This window comes from Hyposmocoma kahamanoa, unplaced genomic scaffold (genome assembly GCF_003589595.1).
Source record: "Hyposmocoma kahamanoa isolate Upper Pololo Valley unplaced genomic scaffold, ASM358959v1 63, whole genome shotgun sequence".
NCBI classification, from domain to species: Eukaryota; Metazoa; Arthropoda; class Insecta; order Lepidoptera; family Cosmopterigidae; genus Hyposmocoma; species Hyposmocoma kahamanoa.
In genome coordinates, this window is record NW_020653851.1 from 16,995,441 (window position 1) to 17,015,255 (window position 19,815).

The 19,815-nt window shown below is 34.7% G+C and overlaps 1 protein-coding gene across 1 annotated transcript; it reads left to right on the plus strand.

Annotated features, from left to right (window-relative positions):
• Positions 1-2,111: 2,111 nt before the first annotated feature.
• On the plus strand, positions 2,112-13,292 carry LOC113230436. The gene is made up of 4 exons (XM_026464369.1): positions 2,112-2,272; positions 8,622-8,691; positions 10,089-10,125; positions 12,393-13,292. Exons 1-4 carry the CDS (start codon positions 2,218-2,220, stop codon positions 12,603-12,605), a joined length of 375 nt encoding a protein of 124 aa, XP_026320154.1. The 5' UTR covers positions 2,112-2,217; the 3' UTR covers positions 12,606-13,292.
• Positions 13,293-19,815: the final 6,523 nt, after the last annotated feature.

Here is a 19,815-nt window from a genome sequence, read left to right on the forward strand (position 1 = left end):
AGCTTAGAATAATAACACATAGAAACCTAGTCCGAACACGCTAAGTGAAGCAAATTGAAGCACGCCCAAAGGGCCTACACGAGCGGGCGGGCCTTCAGTGCTCAAGGTCAACTTGCACCGCGAACAGATCAAGAATTTTAGCTAAAAATGAAGAAATGTGCGGTAAATGAGTGTAAAAATACATCAGACAAACATAAAATAGATACTAACATCACGTTCCATAAGGAAGTAACGCGTTTCAACTTGTATTTTTATATAAATATTCACTAAAACCGAAAATTAACTTACTACTAAAACTAGCCAACATGAATTTGATTTTTGCCTCACTTGTGACAGTTCGTTTGATATGAAACTATCATTCTATGCGTTATTATTATAAGAGTTAAAGTATATTATTAACTGTCTTAAAAAAAGGAGGAGGTTATTTCCGCAGTATGTATATTTTCAGATATCTCCGTAAATTGTGGACCGATTTTGAAAATTCTTTTTTTGTTTGAAAGGGTGCACTCTTGTGGTAGTCCCATTGTCGCCAAGTCTAATCTGATGAATCCCATGAAAATCGAAGGATAGTCTCAAATTTTATAGGCAAGTCCGTGTATTCACATTTTGAAAATTCTTTTTTGTTTTGTTACTCTCGAGGTGATCCCGGATGCTATTTCGGCTATCATAAATCACTAATTATTTTCCGCAAATGAAAGTCGACTTTACACTTGAAAGGTGTCCGTAACAGTCCCATTGTCATCAAGAAGTCGGAATCAGATGAGGGGATCCCATGAAAATCTTTTTTTTATAATAATTTGAGACTGAGACACAACTTGATAAGTCTCATGTGCCTGTAATTTCACCAGCACTCTTACCCTTCAAAACGGAACACAATAATGCTGACATTACTGCTTGGCGAGCCCCTCAGATCTTTGAGATTTATTAAAGTTCTAAGTGGCACTGCAACTGCTATAGACAGATGGTCGCTTACTACAAGGTACTTTGTTCGTCCCGTCACTTAATATAATAATAATAGTAAAAAATCTTCATTTTCTCTTATAATTTAGAAGAGAAAAATTATAAAAGTATTATTACTCATATAATTGTGTAACTAATTTAAATATAACTTTTAATACTTGTAATTGATTTACATAATAAAGTTACCATACACTTAAGTACTAAGCAAAATCCTTTGATATTAGTGTATTTAATAGGAAATGAAACTATTTTTCCGGATTTAAATCGCGTATATTTGTTTTTTCAAACAAACCGACGTTTCGGGCCCTTTACAGGTCCCATGGTCACGGTTGACAGTCAACCGGTTGATATACGCGATTTAAATCCGGAAAAATAGTTTCATTTCCTATGTGTAACAATCGCGAAAACCTAAGAACTCGATTAGTGTATTTAACTTAATACCTGATACCTAAATATTGAGTGTGAAGTTTACTGCACTGCCAACAATGAATGAAATTTTGTATAAAAAATTAGGTACGTTCGTCTTTTTTCGTACGTAATATTGCAGAGGCCGGGAAGTAAGGAACCAGTATGAGAAATACGAGTCAAGCAATCTCCGTTCCCGCCGAGGCAAATATGTATATTATATAATAAATATATGTCAAATAGCGCTTGTGTTACGAAAACCATAAATAAAGACGGTATCGCAACACCCAACAAAACTAGAACAGTTACTTTTTCTACATGACAATATAGAATAGTTACTTTCTCTCTCTTTTTCTTTCTCGGGTCTAGGCGGTTCCGGGTCAATACCCAGCCGGGGATCGAACCTGGGACCTCGGAGCTGACGACATCATGAAAACCGGTAAGCCACTCGACCACGGAAGTTATAAATTTTTTTTAATTGGTATTAAATTTTTTGTTTTTTTTTTATATTTGTTATTTTCGTAAATACTGCACAAACCATTTCCAAAACAATAAACAAGTTATATATGCATCTAAAACATTTGAAATGTCAAATAAAAACTACACGAGTCTCCAAGGATATGAATTTTAAAAGATAAACAAGACTTGCCCATCTTGAGTCGACTCTGTATGTCAAGTTCGCATTTTACCGAAGGATATACATACCTAAACGTAGAGATGGCGGCGGTCCTTTGCGGCATTACATCGCGGAAGCTCGAACGAGTCGAACAATCGGTGACTATAGACAAGTTATAATACTTGTGTGGATTCTCGTTTCTATAAAAAAAAAAACAAATATTAGTAACAAATAACATGGCAAAGTACGTCGTAGTGGTCGTCGCTGTAGCGGTTATTTTCACTTGCCAAGGTGAGACTTTTCTAATAATTATTTTTCAAATTTGGAATTGTATTTTTTTTTGTATTCTTGGATTCGGTAAATGCAATTTTAGATCTAATTTTAAAGTTGAAAAATACTTTCCATTCTGTTTCTTCATAATGTTGCATCAAAATTCAAATTTTAAATCAAATTTTCCTCAAATTTGTGAATTAACGCTAAACGAATGCTGTTTCATATTTAAAGGTCTTATAATAATAAATACTTATGACATACTTGAGCACATCTTCTAAATTAAATTAGCAACCAATATAGTTTTTATTTTTTGTATTTCTGCAAATACAATTCAAAATTTGTTAACGTAATAGAAATAGCGAAAAAAACAAGAGTAAACATTTTCGCTTTATTGGTTCGGTTCGCGATGTTGATAAAACTTAAAATTACGCCAAGGTCCAACGTCATAATATAGCATAAATTGCGGATGCTTCAGCGAAATTGTCGCAGCCAATTGAGTGAATACAGGCAAAATTGCACGCATCCTGGTGCCACCGTTTAAAAATTAATAATTTGTAACGCGGTTAAAACTGATTATACAGTTCGTGAATTGTTTGAAAAGGTTATAATCTCGTAACCTTGATGTAATAATGCCACATGAGATCATACGCTAAAAGAGCTTTTATCACAGTCATAACAATAATAAGAACTACAAAGAATTACAATATAATTAGCAGCAGTAGAGCTCCTTGTGAAAGAGTTCATCCACTGAAGTACTGCCACCACACCTATTTCTGCCGCCAAGCAATAATGTCAGCATTACTGTGATCCGGTTTTGAAGGGTAAGGGTGCTGGTGAAATTACAGGTACATGGGGCTTGTCAATTTAAGTCGATAAGATTTAAACTTCTAAGTTGCACTGGAACTGTCACGGGCAGGCGTGTAGCTTACTATCGGGCGCACGACTTGTTCGTTCCGTAACTTAATATTTAAAAAAAAACATGAAATAAATTAAGTATATGTGAAATTTTGTAACTCTCCTATTTATTAAAGCTGTTGACTAATTTTGGTCGTATAATCTGTAAACCTCTCTTGAAAAGCTGCAATTTTAAAATATGGCCTTAATAAGGTTGACGAAGAGATATAACACCTCCGCCTCCTAATAACGCCGCGATGTAGAAGGTACATTTTGAGTTAAGCAATATCCCTCTTGCTATTCAAATATGATTAGCGTACTTACGCAAAAAGCTGTGTTTGTAGCAATGATTAGTTTCAAAACCACTGGGTAAACGTAAAAATACACACAATGTATCATTTGAAAAATATATGAAATCTAATGACGTAGCATTGAAATCACGATATGTGTATGTTGTATGCTGAGTGTGAGCGTTATTATTATTATTGTATTTATTTGTAGTTTGCTTTTATTTATGCAACGTTTTATGTTTACTGGTATAAAGTTGTATAAAGTATAAAGTGGTATAAAGTAAATTTTTTCGTATTTTTTGGCTTTTCGCGGTTGGCGTTTCAGCCGCTTATTAGATGTTTTGGATTGTTTTTAAAACGTGGAAACGTATAATAACTAAATAATGAAATTTGAAACGGCATTAGGAAGATGGAGAAAGAGTGAAAAAAGGAGGAACTGTGAGATGTAAACAAACAAATGGCATTTTTTTATGCCCCGCATTAGGGAAATCCTGTATCGCGGGTACCATGGACTCTCACATAGACAACTACAAAATACACCCAAACTCATGAGATAAATAAATGTAGGCCGTACAAATATTTCTCCCGGTCCGGGAATCGAACCCAGAACCTCGCAGAGGTCCAGCATGATAACCGCTCGGCCACGGAGGCATTGCATATAAATAAACAATTAGTATAGGAGAAAATTATTATTACAACGTTTAAATAGACAGAACGAAAATTTAATTCACCATGAACGACAATGCGCAACGTTACGTATTTTTTCTTGTTTTGGACATTTTCCTTATTGTTCAAAGAGTTTTATTATGAGAGCCTCGATTTGTATTTTACCAGGTCGATCAGACACATTTTTTTATTTCTTGAGACTTATGAAAAGTAAATAAAAAACTAGGCACTATTTTTTTAGGTTCTGGCTTCTTTATAATTTAACACCCAATTAAACCTGTCAAGCATGTTTTAGGCGAACGCGTATCTTCTTATACATTCCTTTATTTACCTTCAGAGTAAGCCGATATCAAATAAAAAAGAAGCGCTTTATACCCTTGGTATAACAAAAGCACATGCGATCATACGACAACAGTGCTTTTATCACACGAAAATTATAAAAATAATAAGAACAACATGAAACAAATGATGCACTTGTGAAGTTTTATAAGTCTATAAAAAAAAATTATCCACTAATTTCGTTCGTATAAACTTTAAACCTCTCTTCTGAAAAGTTGCCATTTTGGAGATGTGGTTTTATAAAACCAAAGGTACGGCTTCATAAAATTATCCACACGACACATTATACATATAAACCTTTTTAGTAGCAGTAGAGCTTCTTGTAAAAGAGTTCGTCCAGGGAAGGTGGCAACCTTACCTATTTATGCAGCCAAGCAGTAATGTGAACATTACAGGTACATGGAACTTGTCAACTTATGTCTAAGGGTGACGGGCTCAGTAGCAGTGCCCCACAGATGATTGCGAATTAAATTTGTGAGTGGCACTGCAACTATTAGGGACAGGCGTGTCGCTTATCACCAGGCACAAGACTTGTTCGTCCCGTCACTTAATATTATAAAAAAAACATGGTAGAACTCCACAGATCGACGATTATAATTAGTCATTAACAAAGCAATTAAAATATAGTTTTCTTAATACTAATCATGGGTTTTAAATTGTTCCGGGAACGCAGTAAAATCCTTGACTAAGCATTTACGATTGGCGTTTATTTAATTTTAATTAACGAAAACCGTCATGGGTTAAATTTAAACAATACGACACGTACTTGTCAAATCTATTAATAGTTGCTTTTTGAGTATGTAGGTATAATGTGCACTTTGCCTGTGCGTTATTTCTTATTACATAAGTCGTTTCGTTTAACGACGTCGTTCTAGTCTAAAACTGACTAAATTTGTATCACTATCTCGCGATTAAATGCCAGTTTACACTGATGACCTTCACCGCGAATTAAATGCACAAGCGTAGTATGTGTTTAAGGGAAAACGACACTCCGTGTGCGTGAGCACGTGGTACTTACTCTATTTTTTTACACGGCACTGACAGCAGCCTGTATAGAAATTACTTGCGGTGGAACTCGACCGTGCAGCTGAACCTTAAAACTTGGGTCTTAAAAAGAGTCACGGACGGTCTGTGAAGAAATAAAAGTGTTTATAGTATAGACTGTATACAACAGAACAATTTTCCAGTTATTGACATCTTTAATAATCTATTACTACTACTTACCCTAAGGTACGAACGTTTTCTTTGTATCGACATAGGTACCTATTTCGTCATCAATGCGTATAAAATGTCTTTTTTTTCCTGTTTATTTTCTAAACACCCTAAGATACAAGATGTTTGATGTTTATTTTTTAAATGGCTAGAGTATTTAAATACGTAAGTACCTGTAGAAACACAAGCACTATATTATTTTTTGTAGCAAATTCTTAATAGGAAGTAATGATTTGTCACTAATGTACTCAAATTTCAATAAATAATGCGCATATTTAAATATAATCAGTCCGAGAAATCCCGGGATTTGTAGAAGGGAATGTCCACATTTTTCTTTAGTTCAGCTAAATTAACTCCCTCAATTTATTCGGAAAGTTGCTCAAATCGATCTTAGTAGGTACCGATTCGCATATATTCATAACTATAAAATAACAAAAAGGTAAGTAGATGTTCCACTACTGGAACTAAGTGGTTCTTATTTCACGGATAACTAAATAATCTCTGGAATAAATGCGAGTAAACCAGCTGGATAAATATAAAGTGTACCTAACGCGTTTTAGTTTGCATAGAATTTATTTTCGTACCTACACTTTTTTAAACTGTGGTCAATGAAACTGCAGATAATGGAATAAAATAGTTTTTTTACGATACCAAATGACGGTTGCGGCACATTTCATATTATCTTAAACTAGCAAATACGTTTTAACCTTAATATTACCTATTCCAAATTTTGCAAATAGTTTAGTTAAAAAAAAATTGTAATGTGCTCAATTACATTTTATAATATTTAGGTTATTAATGAGTCGCCTTATTATTATTGATATAAATACCAAAAAAACACATAAACACAGAAAGAAAATTTCCTTCGATCGACTGGACTCGAATAAGTGTCTGTTGCCTCAACATGACTACCGCTCTATCCAACTAGATTTCGCATCGACCCAGCAGAAGTTATGGATCTCGCTATTACCTTTAAATTATTTTTTCCTTCGTATTTTCTCAAAAAGTAGACAGATTTCTTGGTAGTAAAAACATGATATTGTTTAAAAATAATAATTGAATTGCTTTGTGTGTTATGAAAACACACTGTGACTATATACGTGTTGTTGCATATTTAAAACAATAATAAAACCATTAGACGACATTAGCGCTTTAAATAAGCCGAAGATCCACATAAATACTACATTTTATAGTATTTGAATATAAATTGCATTATAATACGAGTTATATGATAATATTCAATAATGGTACAAGAATTTTACGAGTCTCATGGCGCCTTCCATTGATTATGTCAATGTTTTATAACGAAAACAATTTTTTATTTATTCATAATACTAAGTGATGGGACAAACAAGTCGTAAAATTGTGCCTCCATCGTTTTTTGACTGGCGGCATATGTTAAAGTAGTGGTCGGATATTCGAATGATTTTACATTAAAAAGTTTACTTTTCCTGCAAATGCTTTCAAAATATAGAAGTAGCTTCATCTATGATTTCTTTAAAATCTCGGGATGGAATGACATGTTACAATATTTATAATTTTAAATATATTTTTGAATAAGTTACTTTCTAATACGAAAAAGGTGTGTTTGACGCAGGTAATTAATTATATATCTTTTATAACAATAAGTGACGTGGCGAACAAGTCGTGCGCCTGGTGGTGAGCGAAACGCCTATCCATAACAGTTGCAGTGCCACTCAGTGCTTTAAATCACAAATATCTGAGAGGCACTGCCACTGCACGCGTCACCCTGAAGACAAAAGTCGGAAGTCCGTGGCTACATTTGGACACCTGGCTAAAAACAACCGATTACTATTTAGTTTAGTAAGTTAAGCTATATATATAAGTTGACAAGTCCCATGTGCCTGTAATTTCATCAACACCCTTACGGAACGTAGTGATGCTTGGCGGCAGAAACAGGTAAAATGGTAGTACGTCCTTAGACGAACTCTTTCACAAGGAGTTCTACTGCTACTATATAATAGGTACGAATAGTAACGCCCAATAATGCCATCACGGAAAATTTCGCATTATCACTGAAACGCCTTTAATTTATTGTGTTTAATGTGAAATGCTGATAGTGAACATTTAACGGTGTCTATTGTTAGTTGACTTCTCTGTGACATTAGCTGTATAAGCATATTTATGCGTTCCATATCTAAGAAATGATGCTTATGTATTTTTAACCGAATGTTGAAGAAGAAGAATGAAGTTCTATTTGGGTTTGTTGTGCGGGCAAAAAAATTAAAATCGTTTTCGAATCTAAATTGCGTATATTTGTTTTTTCAAACAAACCGTCGTTGTTTCGGGTTTTTTACAGGGGGTCTACTCTCGATCTCCGTCCGACATCCGTCCGAAACAATTACTGTCAAATAAGTAATATTCGACAAAATGAAAAGACAAGTATCAACAAGTATGAAGCTTCATTCGCATCACGCGTCTTTTCATTTGGTCAAGTATTGCTTATTTGGCAGTAATTGTTTCGGACGGATGTCGGACGGAGATCGAGAGTAGACCCCTGGTTCATGGTCACGATTGACTGTGAACCGAAAAAATATTTTAATTAAAATGCGTTGCTTTTTTTCGTATTTTATGATATATTTTGATCTGATAATCTTCTATGACATGATAAAAGTAAAAGTTGCGCCCGAAACCACCAAAAACGCACAGGATCGGAAAGATTGGCAGAAGCGACAGGAGGTCTATACCCAGCAGTGAACGATACAGGGTTGAAATGAATGAATGAAAATATTCTACAGGTATTGACCCCCAGGGGATCAAAAGCAGTTTTAAGCCAATGGTGGAAATAATCTAAGTCGAGCATGCGGCCGGTTTTTTTACTACTACCAAAGTCGTAAAAAAACTGGCTACACGTTCGCATTAGAGAGGCTTCGCCTGGCGCAAAATTCTCATTTCAAAAACTTGTGTACAAATGTTTTATCGTCGATCTTTCAACGTGATTTCAGCTTTCCCAGCGATGGAGAACGACATCGCTTCAGCAGCAGCAAATGGACAATGGGATATCGTGCAAAAAATGTAAGTAAATACTACTTATTTACATCCTCGTATATAATACTGCAATCTAATGCGTACCTACATTCGTAGACGCGTATTTTATACTTATATCTTTCAGGCACTTTTTACGACATTGTAGATGCCTGCATTGAGTCGACAAGTTAGAAACTTCCCAATAAGAAGAATGAATGGTCTAATGTCAAATAAATGAAACAATCGTACTTGCCGCAATGACACGTGCTTTGGCAGGATCTACGCATTTCACGGGGCACGCATCGCAGTACTAGCCTAAAAAACTCCTCAATTATTTGTTTTGTTGTTTCTTTTGTTCCGGGAGAGCCGGAACCGTCTATATAAAACGACTATATTATGAACTAAAAAGGAAAATATTGATTTTTCCCTTTAAGAAGAAGTAGAATGGAAATCTTTTATTAGATCCCTATTAAATAAATATTGATCGCATCAGAAACGCAATATTTGTCATAATAATTAACTTTGTTGGCAACAAAAAGGTCTGAACATTTATTAGCAGGTGATCGTACATATGATAACAAAGAGAACTGATCACCGTAGGCGGTACAAAATATAGAAAGAAAGAAAAATACATTTATTTGACTTCTACAAATGACCGCACACAAGAAAAAAAGAAAAAAATTAAAAACACATTTAACTGCAAAAGGTAATCACAAACAAAACAAGACCTTAATCTAGTGAAAATACGGATTATTTAATAAACATAAACAAAGTTACTAAAGTATAAAGATACAAAACAAATGGAACAACGCAATGCGTTTCAGCACTGATTTGCAGTTATGACCCTTATTGAGGTTACGAAATAACATATGCAAGCATACTTAAATGTGAAAAGAAAATAATACATTTAATTAAATAAAACGTACACATTCAAATATATTAGATATAAAGGTGTGCACTTACAGGTAATGCATGTAAGTAAAAAAATATATGTAAACATTTACATTACATGAAGCAACTAATATACACACAAAATCGTTAATGTTGTAACACATATAGTATGTAGTCAGCATACATTTCGTGAACTAACAATAAGGTGAGATTAGGCCCGTAAAACCCGAAACCTTTATCTCTATTTCGGGAAACCAAATTGCTCTGCGTGGGCTGTAGCTATAGGCACTATCTTATTTTATCACTGTCCATCCTCATTTTTGATGGATATTCCTTTGACTTTCTGGTGTTATAGATAGTGATTCTCAATTTTTGCGGATCTAAAAATAACATACTTAATGTTACACCCACATATGAAATCATTTCAGACTGTGGTATTACGAGTATATAGTGTCAGATGGAAATATCAGACGGGAGTTATTTTAAAAGTATTTGGCATAGGTTACCAATCCCAAATTTAATTTTTCTTACGCTTTTCTATTTATTATTTTCAGATTGGAGGACTCGTATAGGTCGAAATATAGCCTGACAGTGAGTATTAAATGAATGTCTATATTTCTTTATCTTTTATCTTATAACTTGTGGCGGATAAAATCAGATGCTTATTTACCTACAAATTCGTTCGCTCGTTTACATGGAATGCGCTTTGGTATCTAAAAAAATCCCTTAACACCGAAACGCTCGCCTCGCGAGAAATCTCGCCTACCCCTGACCGGGTGACAGGCGAGATTTTTGTATACATGTTTATTCAATGTATTACAGATAATAAAGATTGTATTTCACTACTGTGCACGGGTTTCTAAAGTTTAAACAAAAGTACCAGGACTTCATAATAAGAAAAGTGGTTACAGACCAATATTACACAAAATAAAAAAAGAGCACGTTAGAACTGGATTTCCATAGACTTTTAAATATTGGTTGTATTTCATTATTTTAATTTACTCGCAGAAAAAGTATTATATGCAATCATTGTATAATTAGGTCTTAAAATCTCGTACCTATTGCTTAAATCACGCTTTGAATCCTAATTTTTATTATAAGTAAATAAACGTGATTATTTACTACATACTACGTCATTTTTATTTATAAAATTCGGGTTTAATAAGACATGAAATAGTTATAAATTCATCGCAGACAACTCGAGTCGTTTAAGTCTTTTAGTATAACGACTGAGTCTTATTAATAAAAACTCAAACCTCCAGTCTTAATTTTAGAGTCGAGTACTGTAAAATCGAGTCGAGTGGTTATAAAACGCCTTAAAAGACTGACTCTCTTTCATCGCTAATTCTAGGCCTTACGCTGCCTTACATAAGAAATCTCAGTTTCGATTCCCAGCAGGGTAGTCTAGTCTAAGATGACGCATCCGATTAGAGTACGCTATGTCGATTGCCGCTAAGTTGTTTACAATACGCAACAACTTCAGTGTCATTTTGTAGTATTAGTAAGTGGAGATTGTTGTGCGGAAAAATATTACAAAATTAATGCAAACTGTAAACCTGCGTAAGTCTGAACATTTTTACATATTTTCGTAAAACTTTTTGTTAATTTGAAATTATTAGGCTAAATTAAACATATGTTTTGAATACTGACTTTGTACCAAATCGCTCAAAAACTTGTCTAGAGGTCAAACTGCGAATGATTTTTGTCACTTGCAACATATACGGCGTTAGTAGTAGTTTTATTTTGAAATGGGTATAGTATGTAAGAGTACACAACTAAATGTGTTCCACGAGTACGCGCGTATTCTTCCACTACTTTTTTATAATAGTTAATTATTATAAAAAGTAAGGCCAAAAACGAGAAAAATTACAAAAAATATCATTACCAGTGTAGCGAATCGCAACAATCCCTTTTGTATATATATTTTACAGTCTTTTTAAATTTGTTTGATATTTAAATTCCAAATTTAAATGTGATTGTGTTTGGCGCCTTTTCTTTACTGTTATGTTCTGTTTTGGATAGCTGTACGTGTTTTGTAGTAAATTAATAAACTGTAAGTATATTTGCTTTGGCCTTGCTCACTCTGTGTTAGCACCCACCCGAACCTATTCACAGTGTCCGCTACAACCAGAAAGATATGGCGTGCCCAGGGTGCCAAGAGATTTAAAAAGCTACAAAGAGCGAATAAACATATAACGTGAAGATTGGATTGAATGCTCTTAATACCATTTGTTGTGTCATAAAGCTTGTACTGGATATGAAACATTGGGAGCATCCGTATATCACTCTTGTCGATGTATATACGTACTCTTACCCATAGTACAGTGTAAGACTACTCTAATTCCTTATTACACTAATTTATTAATTACAATCACATTATTAATTATAATTACTTTGCACGTTACTATGTCGTGTGAGTCGGATTAGTAAATTACTAAATAAAACAATTGTTGATTTTGTAACACTTTTTGTTTTCATTCTACACGGTCGTAAACCTTAACCGCGTCTTTTTAGACCAGGCTATTTTGTATCAATCAATTTAGGAGACGAAATTATTTCAATTATTTGCCGGTCTATTTGTTTCGACATTGACCTTTGAGTAATTTCGTCACTCTAGTCGAAATACAGGAACTAACAAAAGGGTTCATGACACGGAACAAATTTAGTTATAATTTTTTTAGGAGAAAGCTTTCGGTTTTTCATGGATTTTGCAACGAAGATTTGTATGAAAAATCGAAAATCCATATCAAATCTCAGAACATGCTTGAAAACTTTTACACCTATCTTAGCTAGAAAACTGGCTATTGTTGTAATAATTTGGCCTTTTATTTATTTCATAATCTCTTTGCTTTTTATAGCCCCTTTCACAAATCGATCTACGTAGCTACCGAGTTAACGACGGTGAAAAATTCTACGGCGAATCGGACTCCCAATTCCACTACTCCTCAAATGTTAACGGGAAAATAAACCAAAGGAGTGGAGGACACCGCATCATCAACGACAATGGACAAGTGTCTGAATACGATTACAAACCCTCATCACCAAGTTATCAGAACATCCAACAGTTTTAAAGAAATTGAAAACTTTGTCATGCGCTAATTTCAGAGAAACATAACAAATCTTCTTTATATAAAGATAATTTAAAAAAATATTTCACCACGTGTATTAAAAGTGTGTACGTAATAATACACAGTAAAAAAATACTTAAACTTTTTTGAGTAAGATTTTTTGTCTTTGGTGTCCGTTTCTCTGGATCAGTGCCCATTCGGTAATTTGAGAATATTTATCATGTATATAATTTACATGTAGCATACATAGTAACTTAGTTCTTTATAGTTTCGTTATAAACTTAATCCTATTTATTTGTCCGACGATACGATAACAACATGATATATTCTCATATTATCAAAAACATATCACTTGAAAAATATCGAAAGAGAATATTAGAATGAATTGCTAGTAGAATAATCGATCATTGTACTTTAAAAGTTTCATTGATTCCAAGTGGACGTTTTAACAGTTATGCCAAGTGCCATACGATCTAGGGCGGAAAAGATAGGGCCCTTATTTAAAATTGGTTTGCCTACGAATAGTTTACAAAGCAACAGTAATACTTTGCGAATTTGCTCTAAAATGTTACGCAGGCGTCACTACGAAAAAGTTTGTTCATGTACTTTGATCGATTTGTTAAGAAATAAAACCTGTGATCACTGTTAATTGTTACTTTAATTAATAAATCGCTTCACTGTTTCTTTTTTAAACCTATTTTTAACTGCAGGCATCAGTTGAATCTTGAAAATGATTTAGAAATATAGAACAGGATTGAAGTTACAATATTATAGAAATTACAATTACTTGTGAAAACATTTTATGAACCTCACTAGATTTGAGTACACACGCGAAGAAAACGTAGATAACAAATCTTTAAAAAGAAAATAAATAAACATAATTTTTTCGATTAGTAGTTGGGGGTCCGTTTGACACGCCCCCAGTGTCTTTTGCCCCCGTTTTGTTTGCACCCGATAAAAAAAATTTTGTCAAATACGAGTTCAATTGCATTAAGTACTGTTGACAACTAAAATGTTTAAGAACCTGTTAATTTATATATGTAATAAGATACAATTATGTTTAAATTATTGGTTGTTAAAAAGCTCGTATTGGTAAGATGATAAAAGAATATTTATAGTAATTTCCAAAATGAACACTGCGGCCGCAATAAAGGCCAGTAACAATCAACTTTAATTCTATACAAAATTTTTTTGAATTCCGGAATAGGAAGTTGGAATAATAAGACGGAATAATAAGTTAGAATAAAGTCAAAGACTTTATTCCAACTTGCACAAGCGTTAAAACCACATTATACGAAAGTCGGAACAAAGTTTTGAACGTAACAAAAATACAGTTTAAGACGCCAACTGTTGTAAATGTTCCTGAAAAATTTCGAAATAAAACGGGGGCAAATGAAACCAGGGGCATAACGAACGGACTCGGTATTAGCAATACGTTTAGTAGGTACCTATACGATTACACTCATCATCTCTATCTCGTTAGTGTTATTTTCATAATTATCTTCTAGAGGTACATTTAACTAATAACTACCTAATAATAAACAAAATATATAAAGCCAGATTTACGTATTTTGTTTATTTCGCTAATTTGCTTGACTGGGTATTCAAAGGATTAACAGGAAAAATATTAACAATTCGGCATAGCATAGAATTTGTTTTTTTTAGTAGCAAGGATGAAATGAGTCAATTTATAAACAACGTAAAATTTATGTATAGCAGCAGAGATAAACCCGAAGGCGCCAATCCACAAATCGAACAAAAACACGTGACGCTGCTTGTTTAATAGCTTGGGTCACAAAAGTGGAATGAATTGGATTCCTGTCTTTTCTTTATGTATATCTCTTCCCTGTAAAAAATACTGCTTTCTTGACTGGTTGTTTTTATCATAGAATCCTATCTACTGTATTAGTATCAGTAGATCTCCTTGTGAAAGAGTTCGTCTATTGAAGTAGTGCCACCTTACCTATTTCTGCCGCTAAGCAGAAATATGAGCATTATGCGTTCCGGTTTCGTAGGGTAAGAGTGCTAGTGAAATTACTGGCACTTAAAACCTTTTTTTCGTCCCTTCACAAATCCTATATACCATAAGCTATCCACATGATGATTTGTTGATTAATGATTGAACATGATTAAACATGATGATTTGTGGTTGCGCAAATATGATGCATGATTTTCATATCCTGCACAACGCTTTTTTTAATTTTGATTTTTAACTACATATATTATCTTAACTATATGAGGATAACGATATAGTATTTACGTAAATGTCTACAATATGCATTCTATGTTCCGTTTAGTTAAATAAATAACAGCGAAAAGACTTTGCTTTTAACTGTTTGTTATAAGTCTCTGAAAACTTAGTAAAATAGATTGTTAAAAGTAATATTCCTGGTACCTATCTTTTTTATGGAACTAATATCCAGTATATACAGTAGTAGATTTTATCAATGATTTTCGTCACTTTCTTCCATGACCCTCTTGTGCTTGCAACATTCGTCTCATAAGTAATAATAAATGGTAATATCTATATGTAGCTAATTCGTGTACCTACCAGAGGGGCTTAATCTCGAAGTACAAAATTCGCAGTTACTGCCATTTTCCCACGAAGTATGGCTATCGAAGCCCGTCAACTAAAAGACGCGAGCCCGTTCGAAACTGTTGAATGCCGTTGTCATACATTCTTAGTTTTAGCCCTGATCGAAAATCAATGGAATGGAAGCGTCAATTTCGCCTCACTATGAGAAAAGACGCGCGCCAGCGACACCCAGTAGTATTTCGTCGATGATGTTTGACGTCACACTGTGCCTGCAACGACAGTAGTCTCACGAATGCGCTAGTATTCCGCGGAAGACGCGAGACGTGATTTTTGGATTGTACCTAGTTTGTACGTCTCACGCTTGGCCATACAGTTCATTACGCTATGTACAATATCGCTACAAAAATTCGCTTCCATTCTGTTCCGCCGCAATATAAATTGAGCCTTAATGAGATGGTGGAACTCTCGAACTTCATGTCTATAATCAGAAGGGAATTAACAACAACCACGTTAATTAAGGTTACTTTATGCGAATGAAGCTTATCAATGACATTGACCCCGTTTGCCGGCAATGCAATGTAGGTATAAAGTGTAGATAAGTGATCAGAACTTAGATGTCTCTTGTTATATAAGTACATATACATAAAATCATAATCCACTTGACTACGTTACACCTGGAAGATACTGGAATGTGTCCGATACAAGCAACAGAGGGCGGCGTTGATGAGGGACCCGCAAATCGACCCAACATCCGTAGGTGCTATAAATTGTGTACTAGGCAATTCCCGAAACAGGCAAAAATACTGTCACTGTTTGTTGAATCGGCTTTCCAGCAGCGCGCCGCCAGGACACGTAAGCTATCGTTTGGGATACGATGGAACTGGCATGTACAAAATTCCTAAATAAATAAAGATTAAAAAACGAAAAGTTTTACCTGAGGTTTATCAAGACATTGACCCCGGATGCAGGCAATGTACCAAAGATTATTCTTCGATGCGTTTACGTGTCTTTAAAATAACCTGCGAGGGCCTTCCATATGTATGCGAGTACATATATAATATATAGCCAATAAGGACATAACACACTCCGAATCCAAAATTATCTTCAAGTTATCAAAAAATTATGAAGAGTATAAAATGTTAAATTTTTTTTTGTGTGGCGAAGCAACATAAAAAAGATATAATTACATACTGACACGTTTATTTATGTAAACCTGTTTGCGAATGTTATGCGGGTGCGCATCAATTGTTATTCCAAGTATGTTGGGCTTAGCTATTATTGCTATTGTTTTCTATTAGGGACTATATGGTCAAAGCGTGTTATATTATAATTATTTCAGTTTTGGCACAGTGTCAGTTGATGATCGAATTGAAATTAGTTGTATTACAAGTGATAACAATACAATATACAGTATACCGGTACGCTATGAAGGCCGTTTAGACAGATTACAATAGTAAGGTCAAATCTTAATTCATTATCGAAAAAAATATAATCAAATGCGAGTCGCGTTTACAAGTTTTTATATTTATAACTAGTATTGCAAGGGGTAGCTGATTAAAAAGTTTTAATAAAACGAACATAAAAATGTTTACATAATATGTCGTCAATTCGAAACTGCTTTGTTTTGCATAGAGCTTTGACGAGAGTTTGCCGGAGCTAGAAGTGCTGGATAGCGATCCTATAAGTGACGATAGTATTAGATTTCATTTTTTAAATTTCAAATTTCGAAAACAAGTTTTACGATCGAGTTGTGTCGTACAATTATATAGGTATTGCATACATTTTACTGCACGCCAAGACGACATTGTACATCAATAAGCTCCTTCAGCTTAGTTATGAATTAATACGAAATTTGATGAGCGGACGAACGTCAAAACGGCCTTCATAGGTGTCGGTACTATAATAATGATAATAAGATGCCAGACAACCAGACCAATTCTCTAGTATCAAACTAGGAATTCCCTGTGTGAGTACCAGACGTGAAACAATTTAGAAAAAGTCATTGCCAAATAGGTCCTCCTCATCCAGCACTCACAGTAAAATCGTTGGGCAACCGAGGTCGTCAAAATAAAAATACGCACATGAACTGAGAAGGGCAAGCGTCCGAGTTTTAATCGGGCGTTTTATTAACGCCGGATTTAAATCGTGTCAAATCCCGTAAATAACACACAATAACGCACACACTCAACATAGCCCCGCACTAGGGAAAACCTGTGTCGTGGGTGCCATGGACACACACATAGACAACCACAAATTACACCCAAACTTACGAAAGAAATAAATGTAGGCCATACAAATATTTCTCTTGGCCCGGGAATCGAACCTGGGACCTCTGCGTGGCAGTAATAACCGTTCGGCCACGGAGGCAGTTAATAAATGCCTGAAATTGGAGCACAACCTATTTAGAAGTAAGTATTTGTAAACCAAGTTTTGTTCAAATGTGACAAAACATTGACATTAATACAAAATGTTTATTGCTTGCTTATATATTTTGCCTTTCTATTCTATTTTTTCTTAAGAACTGAATTCGCTTTAAAATCGCATTGAAATGAATTGATATGTACACTTGAATCGATTTTCATACAAATCATCGCAATGTACAGCCCTAGTAGTAATTGAGAGTCTACAGGATTTCCAGGTGGGTATTGTGTGGAGTTGCCTCTTTTTCGTCTAAAAAAGATTTTTGGCATCGAAATTTCTAATAAGTGTGGAATTATATCAAATTTCGTATTATTTTTCGGGTATAATGTTTTCGTTCACGATTTTGGGCAGAAATGCGTTTAAATTACCCGGATAAAGAAAGGGGTTTAACACATTGCCATCTCTGCACACGACAATCGATAATGCGATAGTCGTGTGCAGAGATGGGCAATCTAAAAGTCAGGTATAGTCCTCTAGCTTACCTGGCTGCAACTATTTTGGGTGGTAATGATGGATTACTTTAAATACCGATGACATACAGCAATATGTAATAATAAAATAAATCAGAAAACGGAAAAACCATGTTACGCTACATTGTGTCTACAAGGTCGAGCCTTTTTATTACAAATATCATAGAAGAAAAGAACACGTAAATGCGAGTCAGGATGGATAATTAGCTGCATGTATCGATAAAAGGAAAATTTTCAAAAGGAAGTTTGAAAATGAATTTATATAATAAATTTAAATGTAGAGCGGATCAGTTCGGATTCAAAATTGGCGGTGGATCAGTTGTAGGTAATCAGACAGGAATAATCCTGTACAGGGAAGTCCATGAGCGACAGGAGAAAGAGAGGATAACTCTTATTCAGAAGAACATTCACATGTTTTCAAGTCATTTCAACTTACAAAATGATGAATTAAATGTTGTCCCATACATAATCTGTATGGGTGAACGTTTGTATATAATCTGAACGTAATCTACTTAGTAATGCCTTGAGTTTGTATATGTCTTTCCCAGAGGTCAGGGCTTTGTGACATGCAGTCACAGGTGTTAAGTCTTTAACAAGTACTAACTCCTTCGAAATGCGTAATGTGTCTTAAAATGATTAAGATTCTTATGTATGGATTATTTGTATTTTGTGGAGAAATAAAGAATATTACTATTATTCAATAAAAACAGATATATAGAAACCCAAATATAACAACTACTAGGCCGTCGTCAATCTCGCAACCGGTCTCGGAACACACAACGCTCGCATTTGGGCTCATTCGTGTTCCGTGGCAACTTTAAACTGACCCCGGGTTCAGATGCTACAAACCCGCAGAATCATGTCACTTTGGCCCAATATACTGTGAGCTGGAATTTATGGGATAGGTTAGCGCACCTATATTACCCTCCTAATCATAACTAACGTAATCGATATTTTTAGCGAAATTGAGATATTAACATAACTGGGATCAGCAAACTGAGATCTACAACCCCCTCTAACCGTAACAGTTTTTAAAGATCTTATTTAGTTTCAGTTTTATTGTTGAGCAAAATCACTGCCATCCAAAAAAGCAACTAAAACGCGGCTATGTGAAAAAAGCATTTTTTGAGATATAAAAAAAAACATGAGCCAGTTTTAGAAAATTGGATATGCGTCACAAGGGTAAGTTCGATATATCGGACACGTTAAGTAACTTTAACTGTTTATAGAAGAGACTTTTGGGCTCTACCTTATGATATTCGAAACAAATATTTGACTTCATGTCACTTAGCCGCGTCTTAGTTAGTGGACGGCAGATCATCGTAATTGAAAATTTTTTAGGTCGAAGCGTCGCGACGCGTCATGTTTTTCGCTTGTAGCATATTCATCTCTGTTTTCTGCGCGTCAATGCTTGGTTAAGTTAGCGAGAGACGCCGCGCGCGCCGTGTGGGTTGCGCGCAGCGATGCGTCAGACGCCGCGCGACGACGCGCGTCGCCATGAATTGTAGTTGAAAAACAGGACACAACGCGACGCTTCGACTCTGCGTTAGTGTGAGTTGAGCCTTAAACATTAGATACTTACTGAAATGCATATGCGATAGTTATGATAAAGAGGGTAGTATACTCTTAATAACAATTATCATTTAAACAAAACTAAAGCAATCGTGCTGATTGTTAATAAACAAGCCGTTTATTTCCATCAGTGAAACGAAAACCGGTAATCTCAGACGACGTCATGCAAAAACTATAGTAATGTGATAAGAACTATTTAATATACGTTGAGGTC